Below are 17,826 nucleotides of genomic sequence, written 5' to 3'. Positions count from 1 at the left end.
ACACACACGCACACCCTCACTCTCACTCACATACACTCTCATTTACACTCACACGTTCATTTACACTCTCAAGTACATTCTCAGTTACAATCAATCTCACACTCAATCTCACACACACGCACACCCTACACGCACACACACACACACGCACGCACACATAGTCAGCCTACACACTCATTCTAAACATACTCTCTCACGAACTACACACACCGTCTCCCACGCACACACAGATGCAGTAAGTGGAACAAGAAGTAAAATAATGGTGTCGGTTTTCATGAGGATTCCTGGGCTGCCGTGAGGCATGATATTTATGTGTCTTGATGAATTGCGTTTCATTTAGATAACAGGTATCTGCGTGGGCTGGTGCTACTGCTTCGCATTCAGAATGCGTGTTGTGTGCGCACACGCCTGATGGTGCGAGTGTAAAGATAATAACCGATCGTTTGGTGACGAGATGCTAAACCCGGCCTCCCCTTCACTTGAAGACTGAACGCCGACTGACTTGATGACGGTGTTATGCGGCCTGCATGTCAAAGCCGTGCGTGTTTATGTGCCTTGGGGAACAGGGCTGCGAAACTTCGGTCACATGTGATTTCAACATTTCTTCCTCAACGTTCGCTGCTGCACAGCCATTTGTTAATTCACTTGTGGAGCCAAGCTGGAGCACGGCTTTACAGTAAGTCAGATGGGGAGGGTTCCCCTCCCTCTCTCCCTCCCCCCTCCTCCTCACCACTGTCTCTACACTTTTGATTGAACACAGCTCCTCTCCCCGTCGTCCTCCTCCTCCCCCCGTCTCCATCTCGCTCTCTGTCAGCATGGCTCCTTCCTCTGCTCTCTGTGGTTTCCTGCTCCCCGTATCAAACCCCCCCTCATCCCTCTCCCTATTGGCTCAGAGCCCCCTGCCTCAGCTGGCTCTCACCACGGCGCCTATCTCTTCCATCAGCGTCTCGGGGCCCGCCACGTTAAATACCGTCCCTGTGTTCATCTGTGTCTGATTGTCACGTCTGCTGGCTTGTTCCCTTTCTTTCTGACGCCATTCCTCCCTTCCCCCCCCCCTCTTTCTCCCCCACACATGGAGGGCAGTAGAGCCCTCTCGCTGAAGGTTTTGCTTGAGTTTGATCTTCTCTTTCAGTCTTTCAGTACATTAAAAGGAATAAGTGAAACTTTGTTTTTAATCTTTAATGTGTGGAGCCTGGCTCTGCTTTAACGTGACTCATGGGCATCTCAACACTCCAGTATTTCAGCTGCACCCCACATCTTTCAGGGGGCCCCCAGGATTCTAGGCACCCTGGTGCTGATCGTAGAAAAGCGCACGCACACAAACGTGTACATTGCGTCTTATCGCCGGACCCCGCTTCCTGTACTGGCAGAACCCCTTACTCTGTCGTTTCCTGTGCCCTCATTGCCTTCCCTTCCAGCTCCGAGCAGAGCTGCAGTCGACTCTAATGGAGAGACTGTGTCACCGCTAGTCGTTTAGACAAAAGGCTGCAGTACCCCTCTGTGGGCTCCTCGTTCCAGGAAACAATCACTGGTTTCCCTGTTGATGGGAGCCGCTGCTGCCACGCTGAGGCAGAGGCTAATAGCGCCGGCGAACGGAAGCAAACAGGAAACATACAGGCTGAAGTGACTGCTGCTGCTGCTGCTGCTGCTGCTGTGAATTACTGGGCCTTCGGGCAGGGAAAGGGACAGACTGTGTTTGCCAGCTTTTTGTCTCCATTTCTTTCTCTTGCTCTCCCCGCTCCAGACCACTGAAAGATGTGTCCTTGCTCACGTTCAGCTCAGCCACGTCTCTCTTGTCTTCCTCTGGGAGGTTTGTGGATTGGTGGCCTTGCTGTGACCCGCTCGAGTCTCTCATTGTGGTTGTAACAGTTTAACGCTCGGCAGTTCTCTCTGCAGCCGGCACCGGAAAATAACGGAAAATAGTGGATCTGTCACTCTCCCGACATGACGAGGACTCACAAGAATCTCCTTTATTGCCCTGCAAAGATCTCAGAAACTCTATAATACTGTATACCCGGGGAACAGCCCATGCAGGGATGGTTCTCATTATGGTAGTCGTGCATTTAGCCACACAGCTTGATCCTACATGTTCTCTATCAAAGTCCCCTGTCCCCCCTCTCCCATGTCCTCTGACTCCTCCCTCCTCTCTCCTCTCTCCCCTCTCCCCTCTCCCTCCTCTCCTCTCTCCTCTCCCCTCTCCCCTCCGTGTTCCTTGCCCATAGAGGGCTGATGGAACCGGCCGCATCGGGCGGAGGTGGCACCACTATCAGTGGATTGCAGAACTCGTGAGCAAAGTCGGTCCGACAGACTTGTGCAGACAAGGCTTTATTGCTCGTGGAATCCCGAGCACACTGCGTCGGGAACAGAGTGGAGGAAGGGGGGGAGGGATGCACGTTTGTCTGCTGGCGCCGCGGAGCCACAGGCATTCTTTCCATGCACCCATCTTTTGGCGGCAGCACTTAAAGGGTCCCGGCTCCGGTGTTCGTCATACCCTCCATTCCTGGGCGGAGAGGTCCGTGTCTTCATTCCACTGACCCCTGCTCAGCTAGCCCGTCTTTCCTCCTGCACCGTGTGCTCATGTAAACGGTTAACTGACTGCATCTGTACAGCCCTTTTCTAACCAGTGGCCACTCGAAGCTCTTTACAATATTGCCCAACATTCCCCCATTCATGCACACATCCACACACCGACGGCGGAGTCAACAATGCTGGGCGACAGCCAGCTCGTCGGGAGCAGTCAGGGTGAGGCGTCTTGCTCAGGGACACCTCGACACTCCGCCAGGAGTTGCTGGGCATCCAACTAGCAACCTCCTGGCTACAAGACAACCTCCTGAGCCACCTGCTGCACCCAAATGTGGAGGGGGTTTGGGTGCCGTGGTCGTCCCGGGGTCGCAGTCCTCTGTCGTTGACCCCCAACTTTTCACTCAACCCCTCGGGTTCGGCCGTCGATCACGCTTCGGTTCTCCCCCCCCCCTGGTAGTGGTGGGTCTGTGAAAGCAACCCGCCTAGTTTCCATGCTCCCTGACAGATCGTCTCTCTCTGCGGCCACCACAGCCTCCCTGTAGGATGTTGGTCTAGGTTTATTTTTTAATGTAGAACGTGTTGATATGCTCCATTTTATATTACAGAGGCATTTCAAGGTTTCGCGGGTTAAATGACATCCCTCTTTTTCACATTTTTGGTTCTGTAATAACAATATAATAAAATGGCGTTCCCGCACTTGACATGTGGGATTTAAACGGCAGATAATGCCTGATAATTATTACCTCGGGGGAGCGGGGGAGGATATTTTCAGAAGGATACTGTGGGATTTCTTCTGTGGTTTGGTGCAGCGCGAAGCTTGGAGTTTCTGTGTCTTGTGAGTGTGTGAGTGTGTGTGTGTGTGTGTGTGTGTGTGTGTGTGTGTGTGTGTGTGTGTGTGTGTGTGTGTGCGTGTGCGCTGAGATAGTGCAGCAGGCTTGTTGGAGGCGCCTGCTTGTGTACAGTCTTATCGCTCTGTGTTTGTTTGGGAGTGTGTGACAGAACGAAGTGTTCTGCTCATTATTCTCCCGCTCACACATGTGGTTCTTTTGGCAGCTTTTGTATATTTTGAAATCTGAATTGGTACACACATCCTACTTTATAATCAATCGTTTTTTTTATATATATATAGATATGTATAAGGGACAATTACAATCACAACGATAAAATCAAAAAGAAAGGCTAAAGTTGAACGTTTTCAAACTTTTGATTTCAATCTCTCTTCCAATTTTTATTTGATTATATATTAAATGGGAACCAACTTCGCTTATTAATAAAACAAACGAGAGTACTGGCTCACACGCGTGTTATGAAGAAACATCCAGAGCAGTTGCACAGTGGTCCTTCATTGTTTTAGCCAATTTGATGTCTTTATTCGGGAATCGTATACTAGACTTTCTTCACAATAGCCTTAAAAGGTACTCTCCTTTATAAAAGACGAGAAGAGTGGCGACTCTCCTTTGAGTTCAGAGAAGACGAATCGACACATGTATCATGATGACCTGGTGGGAGGATCAGTGAGTCTTAAACTGCTTCTTCTCTCTTGGGGCGGCATGTGGCTCAGGAGGTAGAGCGGGTTGGCTGGTAACCCGAAGGTTGCTGGTTCGACCCCCGGCTCCTCCTAGCTGAGGGTCGAGGTGTCCCTGATTGAGACAACCTCACCCTAACTGCTCCCGACGAGCTGGCCGTCGCCCTCCGTGGTTGTCTCCGCCGTCGTCGTGTGAATTTGTGAATGAATGGGTGAATGTTAGACAATATTGTAAAGCGCTTTGAGTGGCCACTGTTTCGAAAAGCGGGGTATATGCAGTCCATTTACCATTGCTCCTCTCCCCTCCCCAGGGAAAGTACCTGCCTGCTGACCTGCTGTGCCCGGAGACCTTCTTCTGGGTGCCCATCGAGCGCTGCACCGCCCGCCTGGAGAACGCCCGCTACGTCCGCTTCAACCAGGACCCCGACGCAGGTTAGCCAGCGCCCAACGGGCAGAGCGCCCCCGACCGCCTCCTACGGCGATGTGTGGTTCGCTCTCCAGTCCGTTACCCTGCATTTACTATCCCAGCCACAGCTCTCAGACTGTAGGCCCAACGTTAGATGTTCTTAAGGAGCTCTGAGTGGTCCGCTGGTGTGTGTGTGTGTGTGTGTGTGTGTGTGTGTGTGTGTCCGGGCTGGCGTCCAACACGGTAGGATTTAGTGGTGGATCTCAGACCAGCCGTATCTGATCTGCAGGAGGATCTCTGTAATGATGATGTGGTCTCCTCTCTCTCTCCCTGCAGTACGGTCAGAGGCAGAAGTTAATCCCCTGTCCTCATGAAAGGACCACGTTGTCAGAAGATGACTGATTACATGAGCCACATGGCCGCATGCAGGGTTTAGACCAGGAGACGCCAGAGAGAGAGAGAGAGAGAGAGGGAGAGAGGGAGGGGGGAGAGAGGGAGAGGGAGAGAGGGAGGGAGGGAGAGAGGGGGGGAGAGAGAGAGAGAGAGAGAGAGAGAGAGAGAGAGAGAGAGAGAGAGAGAGAGAGAGAGAGAGAGAGAGAGAGAGAGAGAGAGAGAGAGAGAGAGAGAGAGAGAGAGAGAGGGGGGGGGAGAGACGTGGTTAAGTGTACGTTTTAAAGGCTTGGAAATAGGGTGGAGGGGAGATTCATGGGTTGACTAGAGGATGATTGAAATTCTTTCTCACTGCGTGTGTAGCTAATCTGCACTCTGTAAACCCCACATAATAGGACTCTGTGCTCCTATATATTGGGCAGGAAATGCTTCTGTTGTGTGTTTATGTGTGACTGTGTACACCTATCTAATCTCACACACACATGTGTATCTGTTTACTGGAACCTGAGCCATCAGGTGGGTGGAGGGGTCATGGGGGAGAGTGGCCATCTCCTTGTTTACATCAGTCTGCATCAATAGACACACACAATGGACAGGAGGTGTGTGTGATTCTCGCCGTAGGGTGGTGGATGACTATGTGTCAATGTACAAATATAAACACATTTCCTGTGAGACAGTAAGAACGGGCGTAATGCCGTGAAGCGACCGGAATGAGAGATTTCTGGGTAGATTAGGGTTGTGGTAAGTATGTGGTTGAGTGGGTGGAGGGGAAGGAGGCATATGGGGGGGGGGGGGGTTCACAAATGATGGAGGTCTGGTGTGAGAAGAAGAAAGAAAGGGAGAAATGGGGCCCAGTATTGTGACATACATAGTTTTACATAGAGGGGGGGGGAGAAAGGGGGAGAGAGAGAGAGAGAGAGAGAGAGAGAGAGAGAGAGAGAGAGAGAGAGAGAGAGAGAGAGAGAGAGAGAGAGAGAGAGAGAGAGAGAGAGAGAGAGAGAGAGAGAGAGAGAGAGAGAGAGAGAGAGAGAGAGAGAGAAGCCATTTAATCAAGCCTGTTTTTTTTCAATTTCCTGACATCATTTTGATGACTCACCAGTTGAACTGCAAGGGAAGGCATCACTCCAAAGCGTAGTCAAGGACAATTAGTAGGCTGTTGGTTATTGACATCATGGCCGTTGTAGATGCTGTTAGGTCTGACCCTTACCCTGTCAGTCACATCACTATAACCTAAGTGTGTGTGTGTGTGTGTGTGTGTGTGTGCGTGTTTCCAGCCTGTTGCCGTTGGACCAGGCCTTAAAGCTGTCCCATGCCAGCACATAGCAGTGAGCTAACCTAACATGATCGTGGGGGGGGGGGGGGGGGGGGGGGGGGGGTACTGGGCCCGCCGCCGCCACCCAAAATAACCTACGTCGCAGTTGATTGGTCGGTCAGTCACCGGGTCGATTTGCGGCTATGTCACCAGTAGACGAGGGGCTAAGTCCCACCGCAGATGCCAGCGTGTCTGCCGGTCCAACCATGACACAGTCGTACCACTGTTACCACCTCCTCACGAATTAGCTTCGGGCTCTGACCCGTGGCGCTGGCAGCCCCGGCCCCGTGTGAGCCGCCGACTGGGGCCGGCCCCCGCTGCATGACGTAGCTGCCGTTCTGCGAGGAGGTTCCGCACACTCCTTTGCACGGTGACAGCCGGATAGCAACACACTCAGCCAATAGCAGCCCGCAGCTCTGAGCCCGCGGCACCATGACGGAGCCGGGGAGCGGGACATTCCTCCGCCACGGGGACCCCACCCCGGAGCCAAGGCGGCCAACAGTGGCGTTGGGCCGGTCTGAGGCGGCTCTACGTGTGGTGGTGGCGGCCTGTGTTCGGTGGACACGGTTACCAGCATGCCTTGACCCCTGGACACCGTGGCGCATGAAAGGGAGGCATAAAGGAAGGGAAGAGCTTGGGGAGATGGATGGGGACTGAAGGGGACCGACCCTGGAGCCAAGTCAAACAGGGGCCTTTGGCCGGTCTGAGGCGGTTCTACGTGTGTCGGTGGCAGACTAGGGAGGTCAGCAGGGCAGTGGTTAGGGGACACGGTACCAGCATGCCTTGACCCCTGAACATAGTAGAGCATTTACATTTAAGCGTTTTTGCCGATGCTTTGATCCAAAAGCGACTTGCCACCGTACATTCACACACCGATGGCGGAGACAAACCATGCAGAGCGGCAGCCAGCTCGTCAGGAGCAAATCAGGGTGAGGTGTCTTGCTCAGAGACACCTCGACACTCTCGCTAGGAGGAGCCAGGGATCGAACCGGCAACCTTCCGGTTTCCAGCCGACCCGCTCTACCTCCTGAGCGACTTCCGCCCATACAGCATGAAAGGAGGGGAACAGCCCAGGAGCCTCCGTGGGAAGGGGAGCTGGAAGGGGGCCGGCGCCCCGATCGGGGGGCCCTGGGGGGAGGGAGGGCGGACCCCGGGGTCGTCCTGGATGTGTTCGGCCCGTCGGTGAACCGGGTCACAGAGCGTAGCTAATGAGGTGCGAGGGGAGCGCTAATCTAACGTTTGCACGTTTGCACGACCCCTCCGGCGCGCACACACACAAACACACGTATTGATCGGCAAGCCCAGCGCTCCCACGTCCCGGGACGCCCGCCCGCCCGCCCGCCATGACCTCATGGTCACACGCACACACGCGCACACGCACGTAGCGTACGGCACGCACACACGTAGCGTACAGCATGTGCACCGTCTCCCACACACTTTAGCACTTAGCTGTAATCTGCGTTTGCCTGACAGAGAGCTGGGGCATCGCCCTCTCAGCAGGATAAACACTTGTAAAAAAGTGTGTGACACGAGTCGCCCCCTGAACCTTAAGTGCCTGAAGCAGGCGCCAACACACACTCAAATATACACAGTACACGTACACACACACACACGTCGTGCTTACAGTACTTTTTAACAATGCATTTTTTTTATCTCTTACAGATACACAAATAGTAAGTGTCTGTGGCACCAATCTCTGCTTCAGTGTGTGTGTGTGTGTGTGTGTGTGTGTGTGTGTGTGTGTGTGCGGCTGTGTGTGTGCCTGGGTACCGAAGCCAGTCTAAGTGGTGCCAAGCGTCGGGGTAGCGAGAGGCTGCGCTGGGGGAGAAGGGCCCCTCTATCTTAACAAGCCCCCGGTCTGACAGCACTCAGCCCCCCCGCCTGGCCCTCCATGGGCCTTCCACCCTTCACTGCTCCGGCTCACTTTCCCTCTGCTTATCAGTCTGGCTGTCTGTCTGTCCATATGTCCAGCTCACCCCCGCCGTCAGGGAGGGGAGGGGACATGGGGAGGTGTCTGCTTCCCTCAGATCCTCTGAGTGGACGGATGGACCTGCTTAGCTGCAGTCCTTTTAATAAAACACACATGTGGGTCTGGATTGTGTTGCCAGCTCTATCAGTGCCCCTCCCCCTGCAGTATAGATATTTTCGTGAAACTATTTCACGAAAATATTAACAGTTAACAGTTGAAGACAATTTAGAGGATCAAGCAGGTAGTAAACATTGTGGTTTGATCTATTTAAAGACATCAGAATTGCGTTTCTAGTAGTTGTCGTTGTAACATCTCAACATAGCCAAACTCCAGCCAGTCAAAGCCTGTTCTTAGTTCACCCACCCCGTGTAAAGTGTGCTTACATCGCACTCTTCAGCTGTGGAATCTGAGGTTTTGGGGGGGGGTCAGTGTCTTACCAGAGGACTGTCCAACTAATGGGGTTCAACTCCTGGCCTCCGGTCCAAAGGGTGCGTGTCCCTGCCCCCGGTTGCCCCGGTCACCCTCCTCCTTTCACAGCCCGGCCCTCCGTCGCCCTCTCGACCTCGGGTCAGGGGAAGCGAGGCTCGTAGCGGGCACTGACCCCACGGGCCGCCACCGACCCGCCTCGGCGCTGGAGGACGGGACGGGAAAGGGAACGGAGAGAGGGAGAGCGTGGCGGGGTTTCCCTCGATGAACCCCCTTTTTAATCTGGCCCTGACCCCGCAACTTCTCTCTCTCTCTCTCTCTCTCTCTCCTCCCCCTCACCCCCTGACCTCTGAACCTTGAACCCCCAGAGAGCCAGGACCTTGGAGCGAGGTGTCACCGGACATCCGCTGGCTCCTTTCATGGGAGGGCGGGCTGGGGCCGCTCAGAGCCCAGGAGGGGGAGGGCAGGATGGGTGGATGATGGAGGGGTGAATGACAGACGGATGGATGGAGAGATGATAGAGGGGTGAATGATAAATGGACGGATGATAGAGGGGAGAATAATACATGGGTGGATAGATGATAGAAGGGTGAATCATAGATGCGTGGAAATGTAGTGTACATTTGCTTACAGTGTTTATGCGAGGAGCGGATGTTTGGATTGTGTAAAGAGAGAGAGGGAGGGAGAGATGGAGTCCTGTGAATCTGCTGGTGTTGCCATGTCATGGAGCCAAGAGGTTCGGCTGTCCTCGGTTACTGAAACATTGTGTCCCTAAACCACCGCCAGGACTCCAAGTGAACCGTGTCATTAAAATAAATATTTTTGGAGCGAACAAATATTTCTAATTAGCATTTTATTATTATGTATCTATTGCACCTTTCATTGCTGGGGACAATCACAAATTGCTTTGACATTGCATTTAAAGCAATAAATACATGTATATATGCATTTAACTTTGCAAACTAAATTATGATCACAGATAAGTTATGATTATTTCTGCTCGCTCTCTGTTGACTTGTTCACAGTTCATTAAGGCACTGGGATCCAAAGAAGGGAGCAAAAATATCGGTGAGGATAGCAGTTTTCTAATGTAATCTGGTAGAAGAGATGCTGACTCTGCTGTTTGGGTTAGGAAAGGTAGATTATTCATTAGTTCATCAGCAACGGGTGAAACTCATATGTAATTCAACACTTGAAGCCCCAAAAGTGATCCCCGGAAAAGAATGTGAAACATGAAAATCTCCATAGAGTGGGAGAGAAAAATATCTGCAGGGCTTTTTCCAGAGAGACCTTTATATGCCTCTGAGTTGAAAAAAACAACACAGAACTAAATGTTAAACATCATACAATGGAGACTGTCCTGAGTGGGAAACTTGTTCCCCTTCAGTTTCCTGCATGGTCCTTGGTTGGCTCTAAATTCCCTAAAGGTCACTGGGCGCATGAAAGTGACCGCCAACACTAGAATCCCCTCCACAGCTGTTTCTTGCTACCCTTCTCAGCAGCATTACGGTGCTTCACTGTAGCCGGCTCTGAGGTCACCGAGGTATGGACCTCGGGCATTTTGTAGAGATAAAAAAACAAAGTTGGAACCTAAGCACTGTATACAAAATCAGCAGCGAAGAACTTCTCAGAGATGAGTAAATTCTTAATTCAGTCGAGATTTGTTACCTTTTGTCCCCCGTGTGTGAAATTTGATGGTGCGTCTGTGAGCCAAGCACAACCCCCCCCCCCCCCCCCCAAAAAAAACAAACCTGAACCCCTGCAACTGAAGCCCCCCCTCCCCCCGGACCTCACTCTTTATCAAACCCTGACTGCGGCCCTGCTCAGACGGTGTAATGTGCGTTAAGCTTTGCTCTCCAGATCAGATCCTTGCCGGGCCTTAACTGGAAAGAGGTGTGCATGGCAACGCCCCAACGCACAACGGTAGCAGTACTGTGTCCAGTGAACCACAGTGTTGTGCCGTCCTCTTCTGTGTCCAGTCCTGTGTTTCCATGTGTCTGCCTCGGCCTCCTGGATCTATCTGGGGCCGCAGCCCTCATCTGGTGTGCAGGGCGCCGGCAGATAGCCGGTGCCTCACCGGCTATGTGAGGAATTTAGTAAATGTGTGAAGCGAAGGCACATGGCTGCGAGCTTGGATCTATGCTATGCACGCACACACACGCAGGCTGCCATAGACGGACACATAGACGCATGCACACACACACACACACACACACACAGACGCATGCACAGACACGCACACAGACACGCGCACAAAAACACAGGCACACCGCACACACACGCAATGCGCCGGAGCGCGCGCGCGTGCGTGCGCGCACACACACACGCGCACGCACACGCACACACCCTGACCACCTGGAAGCTCAGCTGGGCGCCTGGTGGATGTGGAGGCGGTGGAGATGAGCCGGGGTCTGTTACAGCGTTGTCGCTCCCTCCTGCTGGGGCCCACGGCACCAGGGGACAGGGGCCCAGGGGACGGGGGCCCAGGGGACGGGGGCCCAGGGGACGGGGGCCCAGGGGACGGGGGGACAGGGGGACGGGGGCCCAGGGGACGGGGGACGGGGGGACGGGGGCCCAGGGGACGGGGGCCCCTGAACAGCTGGGTGGCTCCGTCCCTCCCTCCTGCGTCAGAGGCTCTCTTCCACGTGGAGCATTGTGCGTCTGTGTTGGGCCTTGGGAGTTTGCGTGTGTTGAGGGGGTTTGTGTACTTAGGCAAGTGTGTGATGGTTTACCTGGTTTTGTGTACATGTGTGTTAACGTGAGTTTGGGAATGTGTGTGTGTTTGTTTACTTTAACTTGTGAACATGTGTGTGTGTGTTTGTGTGTTTTCATTTACTTGTGTACGCAAATGTGTGTAAACGTGTACGTGTGTGTGTGTGTGTGTTTTCATTGACTTGTGTATGCAAGTGTGTGTTTACGTCTACTTGTGTGTGTGTGTGTGTGTGTTTGTGTGTTTACATGGACTTGTGTGTGTGTGTGTGTGTGTGTGTGTGTGTGTGTGTGTGTGTGTGTGTGTGTTGACATGGACTTGTGTAAATGCATGTGAGAGAGAGATATTTACAGCGGGGTGGAGCATTGAGGTGGTTACCAGGGGGTTCTCTTGCACCCCTAACTGTTAAAAAGTTCAGCTGGAAAACAGAAAGCAGGCAGTGGAAACTAATTAGGTGGAGTCTCTTGTACCCCGTCCGTCCATTACACCACCCGCCCACAGTGGGCATGTAGGTCCAGCCCCACCCTCACACGGGCAGCCCCTTTGCGTGTGCTTTCTAACCCCCGCCACCACATTTTCCAGTGGGACCTCCAGAGGGCCGTTCTGAGACCTGGGCGTTGGGTTATAGAGTGGCTGTGTTTCCAATGGACCTGCTTGGGTTTATAGCAGCGCGCCCCCCCATAAAGACGCTGTGTTTGGGCCCGGCCTCAGAGCCTGTAAACAAGATGAGCTGAATAGCAGAGGACTGCCCTCCTGTGTGTCCTCTCTGGCACCGGGGGGGGGGGGGGGGGGGAGAGGGGGAGAGGGATACTGCTTTATGTTCTACATGCTCCTTCTGCAGAAGGTTAAGGCAGAACGATGCTGCATTACATGAATATAATTATAATGGATATAATCTAGGATATTACAAGTAATCATTCAGGGGAAAAAATATTAACAAAGACATCGCAAATTAGATGAAGGGGGTTAATTACAGTTTCTACGGGAAGTAAAAAAACAAAAACATTCATTTATTTTAATTAACTAACTTTAATGCAATTTTTTTCTCTCTCCTCCTCTCCCCCCCCTCCCCCGCCCTCCTCCCCCTCCCCGGTCCAGTCGACGCGCGGGCCTTTAAGGACCTTTCCCGGGTCATGGTTCTGTACAAGCGGACCGTCATGCCCTACGCCGCCTACTGCCGCAAGCGTCGGGGCCCCAGCGACCAGGAGCAGGTGGAGCAGTACGCCGCCCTGCTGGGCCAGACCTGCGCCGAGAGCATCCTCATGTACCGGGATATCAGGGGCCCCTAGGACCCGAGGGCCCTTAGGCCCCAGACACCCGGAGCAGGCAGAGCATCCTATGTACTGGGCCTGGGGGCCCCTCGGACCTGGGGGCCCCTCGGACCTCGGCTTAGACACTCACCCACCCACATAGGAGAGAAACCCACCTGCCAGCAATAAGTCTGTCTGATCCAAATCAGCCTTTCAGTCCGTCTGTCTGTCAGCCTATCGGTCTATAGGTCTCTCTGTGTACTCCAACTCAGCCTTTCAGTCTGTGTGTCTGCCCGCCTAACAGTCAATAGGTCTGTCTGTCTGATCCAACTCAGCCTTTCAGTCTGTCCGTCCTTCTGCTCTGAATTTCTCTCGGCCTATCAGTGTCTCTATAATGTCCGTCTGTCTGATCTGAATGTCTTTCAGCCTTTCAGTCTGTCTATCAGTCTGTCGGTCTTCTCTCTCGCTCTATGCTGCTTCTCCCTGTAGTCTCACTGCTTCATAACTCCAGTTAGCTTCCCATCCTGTGTGGTTGTGTGTGTGTGTGTGTGTGTGTGTGTGTACTGTTAACATGTCTAGTATATTCATGTATGGATGTATTTGTGTGTATCCACGTACCTGCTGGCCTGCCTGATCAATATATCAGCATCTTAATCACCACTATAAGTACTCACTCATTACTACACTCATCACAACACAAGGACCGGCCAACGGGTCAGTGGACTGTGTCTACGTTCATCTCCATGGAAGGTCTAGAACTCCAGTGAGTAGGAGGTCGCTGATCTCAAGAGACGGCCTCCAAGTCTTTCTTAAAACTACGTCCTGGTTCTGAGGACAAGAACCACGTCTGTGGGAGGAGAACCACGTCTGTGGGAGGAGAACCACGTCTGTGGGAGGAGAACCACGCCTGTGGAAGGAGAACCGCGTCCGACGTCCATGAGTGAACTCTTTCTCCCCACTTCCTGTGTCGATGTTTTAAACCACGACCGCTTTCCCTTCTTTTACTCCGACATCGACACTTATTTTGTTTTATCCTCTTTTTCGTTTTGTCAATAAAGGGATTATATAATCATTCTCCAATGTGAGTTGTTGTGTTTTTATTATTCTAAATGTCTTCTGTCTTGTGCAGGTGAAGCTTAACGCACACCGAACCAGAACCTCAGTTTGTTTTTGGAGAGCGACCCGATAAGAAATCCTGTGGTTTCTAACTGGGCGAAGCAGGCAGCGAGGGCGCAGCGTGGCTGTGTTACCCTGGCCTCTGTGTGCTCCTCTGTGTGCTCCTCCGTTTATCCACAAGTCCTTTTTGGACGTTTACATTTGAAAGTTCAAACACGTTATTTATTATGTCCCGATATGGCCATGTCTTCTGGGCTTCGCTCATTACTTTGGCCCTGAGGATATGATGGGTGGGTGTGTGTGTGTGTGTGTGTGTGTGTGTGTGTGTGTGTGTGTGTGTGTGTGTGTGTGTGTGTGTGTGTGTGTGTGTGTGTGTGTGTGTGTGTGTGTGTTGTGTGTGTGTGTGTGTGTGTGTACGCATATGTGTGTATGTGTTGGTACATTTGTGTGAGTCTGTGGGCACGTGCCTATGTGTGTATGTGTGTGCGCAAATATGCATGTATGTGTTTGCACACATGCGCACTTGTTTGTGCACACGCGTGCCTACATGTGTGTGCACACATGTTGTGTTTGTTTGCATGTGTGCGTGTACGTATGCTTTTTTGCATGTGTGTATTGGTTCTAATCTCCCAGCCCGTACTGTGTGGACAACACCTCGCCGCATACTGCCACAAACGGGAGTGTAAATTTGCACAGATCCTGCAAGCTTACGCTCCAACAATGCTCCACACGCGCGGGTGTGCTGGGAGTGATGTGGCGAGGCCTGTTTGAGTTGGAGCGGCCCGCCGCCTCAGATATACGAGCTGGCAGCGCTTCAATGCCCACGGCCGTTGCTGGCGCTTCTGCAGAATGTCAACAGCAGTCTGGAAGAAGAGCAGGGTGCCAGGGCTGGGTGGGGCCGGGGTGCTGGAGGTGGAGCGGGGGCCGTGTTCTGCCAGAGCGGGGCCGAACCCGGTCAGGCCCGACGGTGTCCGGGCTCAGGGGACGGGGGGGGGGCCAGGGGGCCGGGGTCCCTAACAAGGGTCGATGAGCTCAATCAATCGTGTGGCACGCAGACGTTTGTCTGTGCTGTGAATCAGGCCCGACTGGGTGGGCTTCCCTTTTAATCCAAATGCTTGCGCACACACACACACACACACACACACACACACACACACACACACACACACACACACACACACACACACACACACACACACGTGAAATGCAGCCTTTATTTTTCGAAAGGCTCCTCTGTCCAGCTGTTGTCATGTGGTCTGTTCTTAATATCGTCCATCTCTGTCAGTGAAAAACCACCTTCCAGTTCTTAGAAAACCGCCAAAAAGGAGAGAGTGAGAGAGCATCTCAGTAGTCTAAACCTGACCGGAGTTTCAAACAGGGACTGTGTCCGAGGGAATTAGCACAGATTGACAGGCTAATTCTCCAGGAAGGGAACACTGACGCTGGCAAGAGGCCATCTTGGATCCACTGTTTCCCTCCCACATTAGGCAAGCTTGCCCTGTGTGCTGCACATGCAACACACACACACACACACACACACACACACACATACCCAAACACACACCCATCCCACACAGACGCACAAACTCACTACGCACCCAACCTCACACACCCAAACACGCACACCCACACCACAGCACACACACAAACTCACATACACCACACGCACACACAAACACACCGGCACACACAAACACACACATACACTCCCAAACACACACAAACACACACATACACACCCAAACACACACATACCCAAACACACACAAACTCACACACCCAAACACACACAAACTCAGACCTAAACACACACATGAACACACACACACACACACACACACACACACACACACACACACACACACACACACACACACACACACACCCAAACAGACACACACCCAAACACACACATACACACACCCAAACACACACACACACACACACACACACACACACAAACTCACACACATACACACCAAAACACACACACACACACACACACACCCATTCACCCACTGCTGGCCCTGTCATGAAGAGTTAGGCTTGGTGGGTTCCACACACAAAGAGACGATGCCAGTGCGGTGGTGGACCTCTCTGTCAAAACAACCTGGCCCTGTCGCTGCTGCTGCTGCTGCAGCCCATTAGCTTAATAATAATGTACAGAGGGAGAACAGCCTGGGCCGGGACATTAGTCACCGAGCATCATGGTGTCTCACCCCTCCCTCCAATCAGGGCTTCTTAATAAGATAGATGTGTTCTGACCGCAGGCCCCAGCCAGGGCTGCTCAGCCAAAGGTCCCAGGGAGAGGAGGGAACCACAGGGTCCATTATCTCCCCGTCTGAACTCCCTCCAACAGGGGTTGGGAAACGTAACGTCATGCTTGATTTGTGCATGCTCGGGTGCCAAAAGGGTGGTTTGTACACATGATACACTCGGTAATTAACATAGTTGAGGTCTCAGCTGATGGCGTCATATTTGGGCTGTATTGGTTAATCACCTGGTTGATGATTGGTGAAAATATGTGGTAAATGTAGTTATCTGTTCCGGGTGATGACGCACACGTAAAAACAGTGCTTAGCATTGTGTAGCATCTTATCCTAGTTATCTTTGTTGTATACGGGGAATGGTTTAACCTGGTGATTGTTAGTGCTTGGCACTTGTTGTTCTATGTTGTTCTATGAACATCCTTACTGTACCAACAGTGATATATTGTTGTTTCTCTTTCTCTTGACAAATGAATTAATGCAATTCGCTTTGGCTTAAAGCGTCTGCTAAAGGCCCTATATGTTAATGTAAATGATGTAGGAAGCCATACCTTGTGGGCCTACCTTGTAAAAAGCCACTCAATGGAAATACGAGAAGCAGTTAGTACGCAATCATAAAGAGCAAACCAGGAAATATATATTACGATGTTGTACCCCTCTTTCAGGAACGCCCATGGAATCGTATCCCTTATTTCTGTAGTGAAACCCTGTCAGGGCTGTGATTATTTTGGGAACAACAGGTGAAACCTGATCTTTCACCGATAGTTAGGGGTCCAAGCCAACAGGTTGGATCCCTATTGTTTTTGTAGCGATTTTTCTTTTTATTTATTTTGAAGATGAAGACGACCAGAGTCAGGATGTGTGTCACCCCCAGCGCCCGCCTCGGTACAGCAGTGTGAGCTCAGCCACACAGGCATTTTAGGCCACCTCGGAATTTACAACTTTACGCGCAAAACCATTTTCCGTTTGTAATGAGATTATCTCCCTTTCACAACTGTTTGAACTCTCTCTCTTTATTTTCTCTATCTCTCTCTTTCCTGTCTCTCTTTCTCTTTATCTCAGCCAGTCTCGCTCTTTTTCTCCCATTCTCTCGCTCTCTTTCTTTTTCTCCCTCTCCTCCCTCCCTTTCTCTTTTTCTCTCTCCCTCTCTCCCTCTCTCTCTCTCTCCCTCACTCTTTATCTAAACCTGTCTCTCTCTCCCTCTCTCTCTCTCTCTCTCTCCCTCTCTCCCTCTCTCTCCCTCACTCTTTATCTAAACCTGTCTCTCTCTCCCTCTCTTATATCCTGCTCTCTAAATGTATCCACCATGCTTTCTTTATTTGTTCGTGTCTGTATCTGTGTTGATTCTAGCTGGCACTTGTGTGCGTGCACTGTTTGTCGATTGGCTAGCCCGTGAGACCCTAGCAACCGTTGCGTTGTTACCGCGACTGTTGTGTTGGCGTTGTTGTGTACGCTGTTGTGTGCGTTGTGCGTCCCTCCCACTGTACGGCTGCTGCTGCTGTGGTGTTGTGTTGTCTTTGCACTCGCACCCAGACTGGCCCCCCAGGCCCAGCGGAAGCGGCCCCGGGCCCCCAGAGGAAGTGCAGGGCCCGCCTTTGTTCCAGCGAGGGCCCCTGGATTAAGCGTATCGCACTCTAAATGCGGAGCCCCCTTTCACTGGGGGATTATGGCGTGAGCTTGGGGGTGGGGGGGGCGTCTCTCTCTTTCCTATTGGAGCCCTGTCACACGGATTCAACACACATCACGACCACAGCAGCACCCCAGCATGCTAGAGAACACAACAACGAGGGAGGGAGGGAGGGAGGAGAGGGGGAGAGGGGGAGAGAGAGGGAGAGAGAGAGAGAGAGAGAGAGAGAGAGAGAGAGAGAGAGAGAGAGAGAGAGAGAGAGAGAGGACCACGTCCAGGGAGCCCGGTGACAGTGGTAAGGTGTT

General features: G+C 52.3%; 1 protein-coding gene across 3 annotated transcripts in view; it reads left to right on the top strand.

Moving 5' to 3' along the window:
• The window catches only part of ate1 (arginyltransferase 1), a 56,565-nt gene extending 42,972 nt beyond the window's left edge, over positions 1 to 13,593 (top strand). For all 3 annotated transcript variants that reach the window (XM_030379977.1, XM_030379975.1, XM_030379974.1), the window contains 2 exons: positions 4,360 to 4,480; positions 12,360 to 13,593. In XM_030379977.1, coding sequence (XP_030235837.1) covers positions 4,360 to 4,480; positions 12,360 to 12,550 — 312 coding nt within the window. In that variant the 3' untranslated portion in view covers positions 12,551 to 13,593. The remainder of the gene's footprint in view (positions 1 to 4,359; positions 4,481 to 12,359) is intronic.
• Positions 13,594 to 17,826: the final 4,233 nt, after the last annotated feature.

The sequence above is a fragment of the Gadus morhua genome, chromosome 15 (genome assembly GCF_902167405.1).
Source record: "Gadus morhua chromosome 15, gadMor3.0, whole genome shotgun sequence".
Taxonomy (NCBI): domain Eukaryota; kingdom Metazoa; phylum Chordata; class Actinopteri; order Gadiformes; family Gadidae; genus Gadus; species Gadus morhua.
The sequence above is the reverse complement of the archived record's forward strand: the minus strand, read 5'-3'. Positions and strand labels throughout refer to the sequence as shown.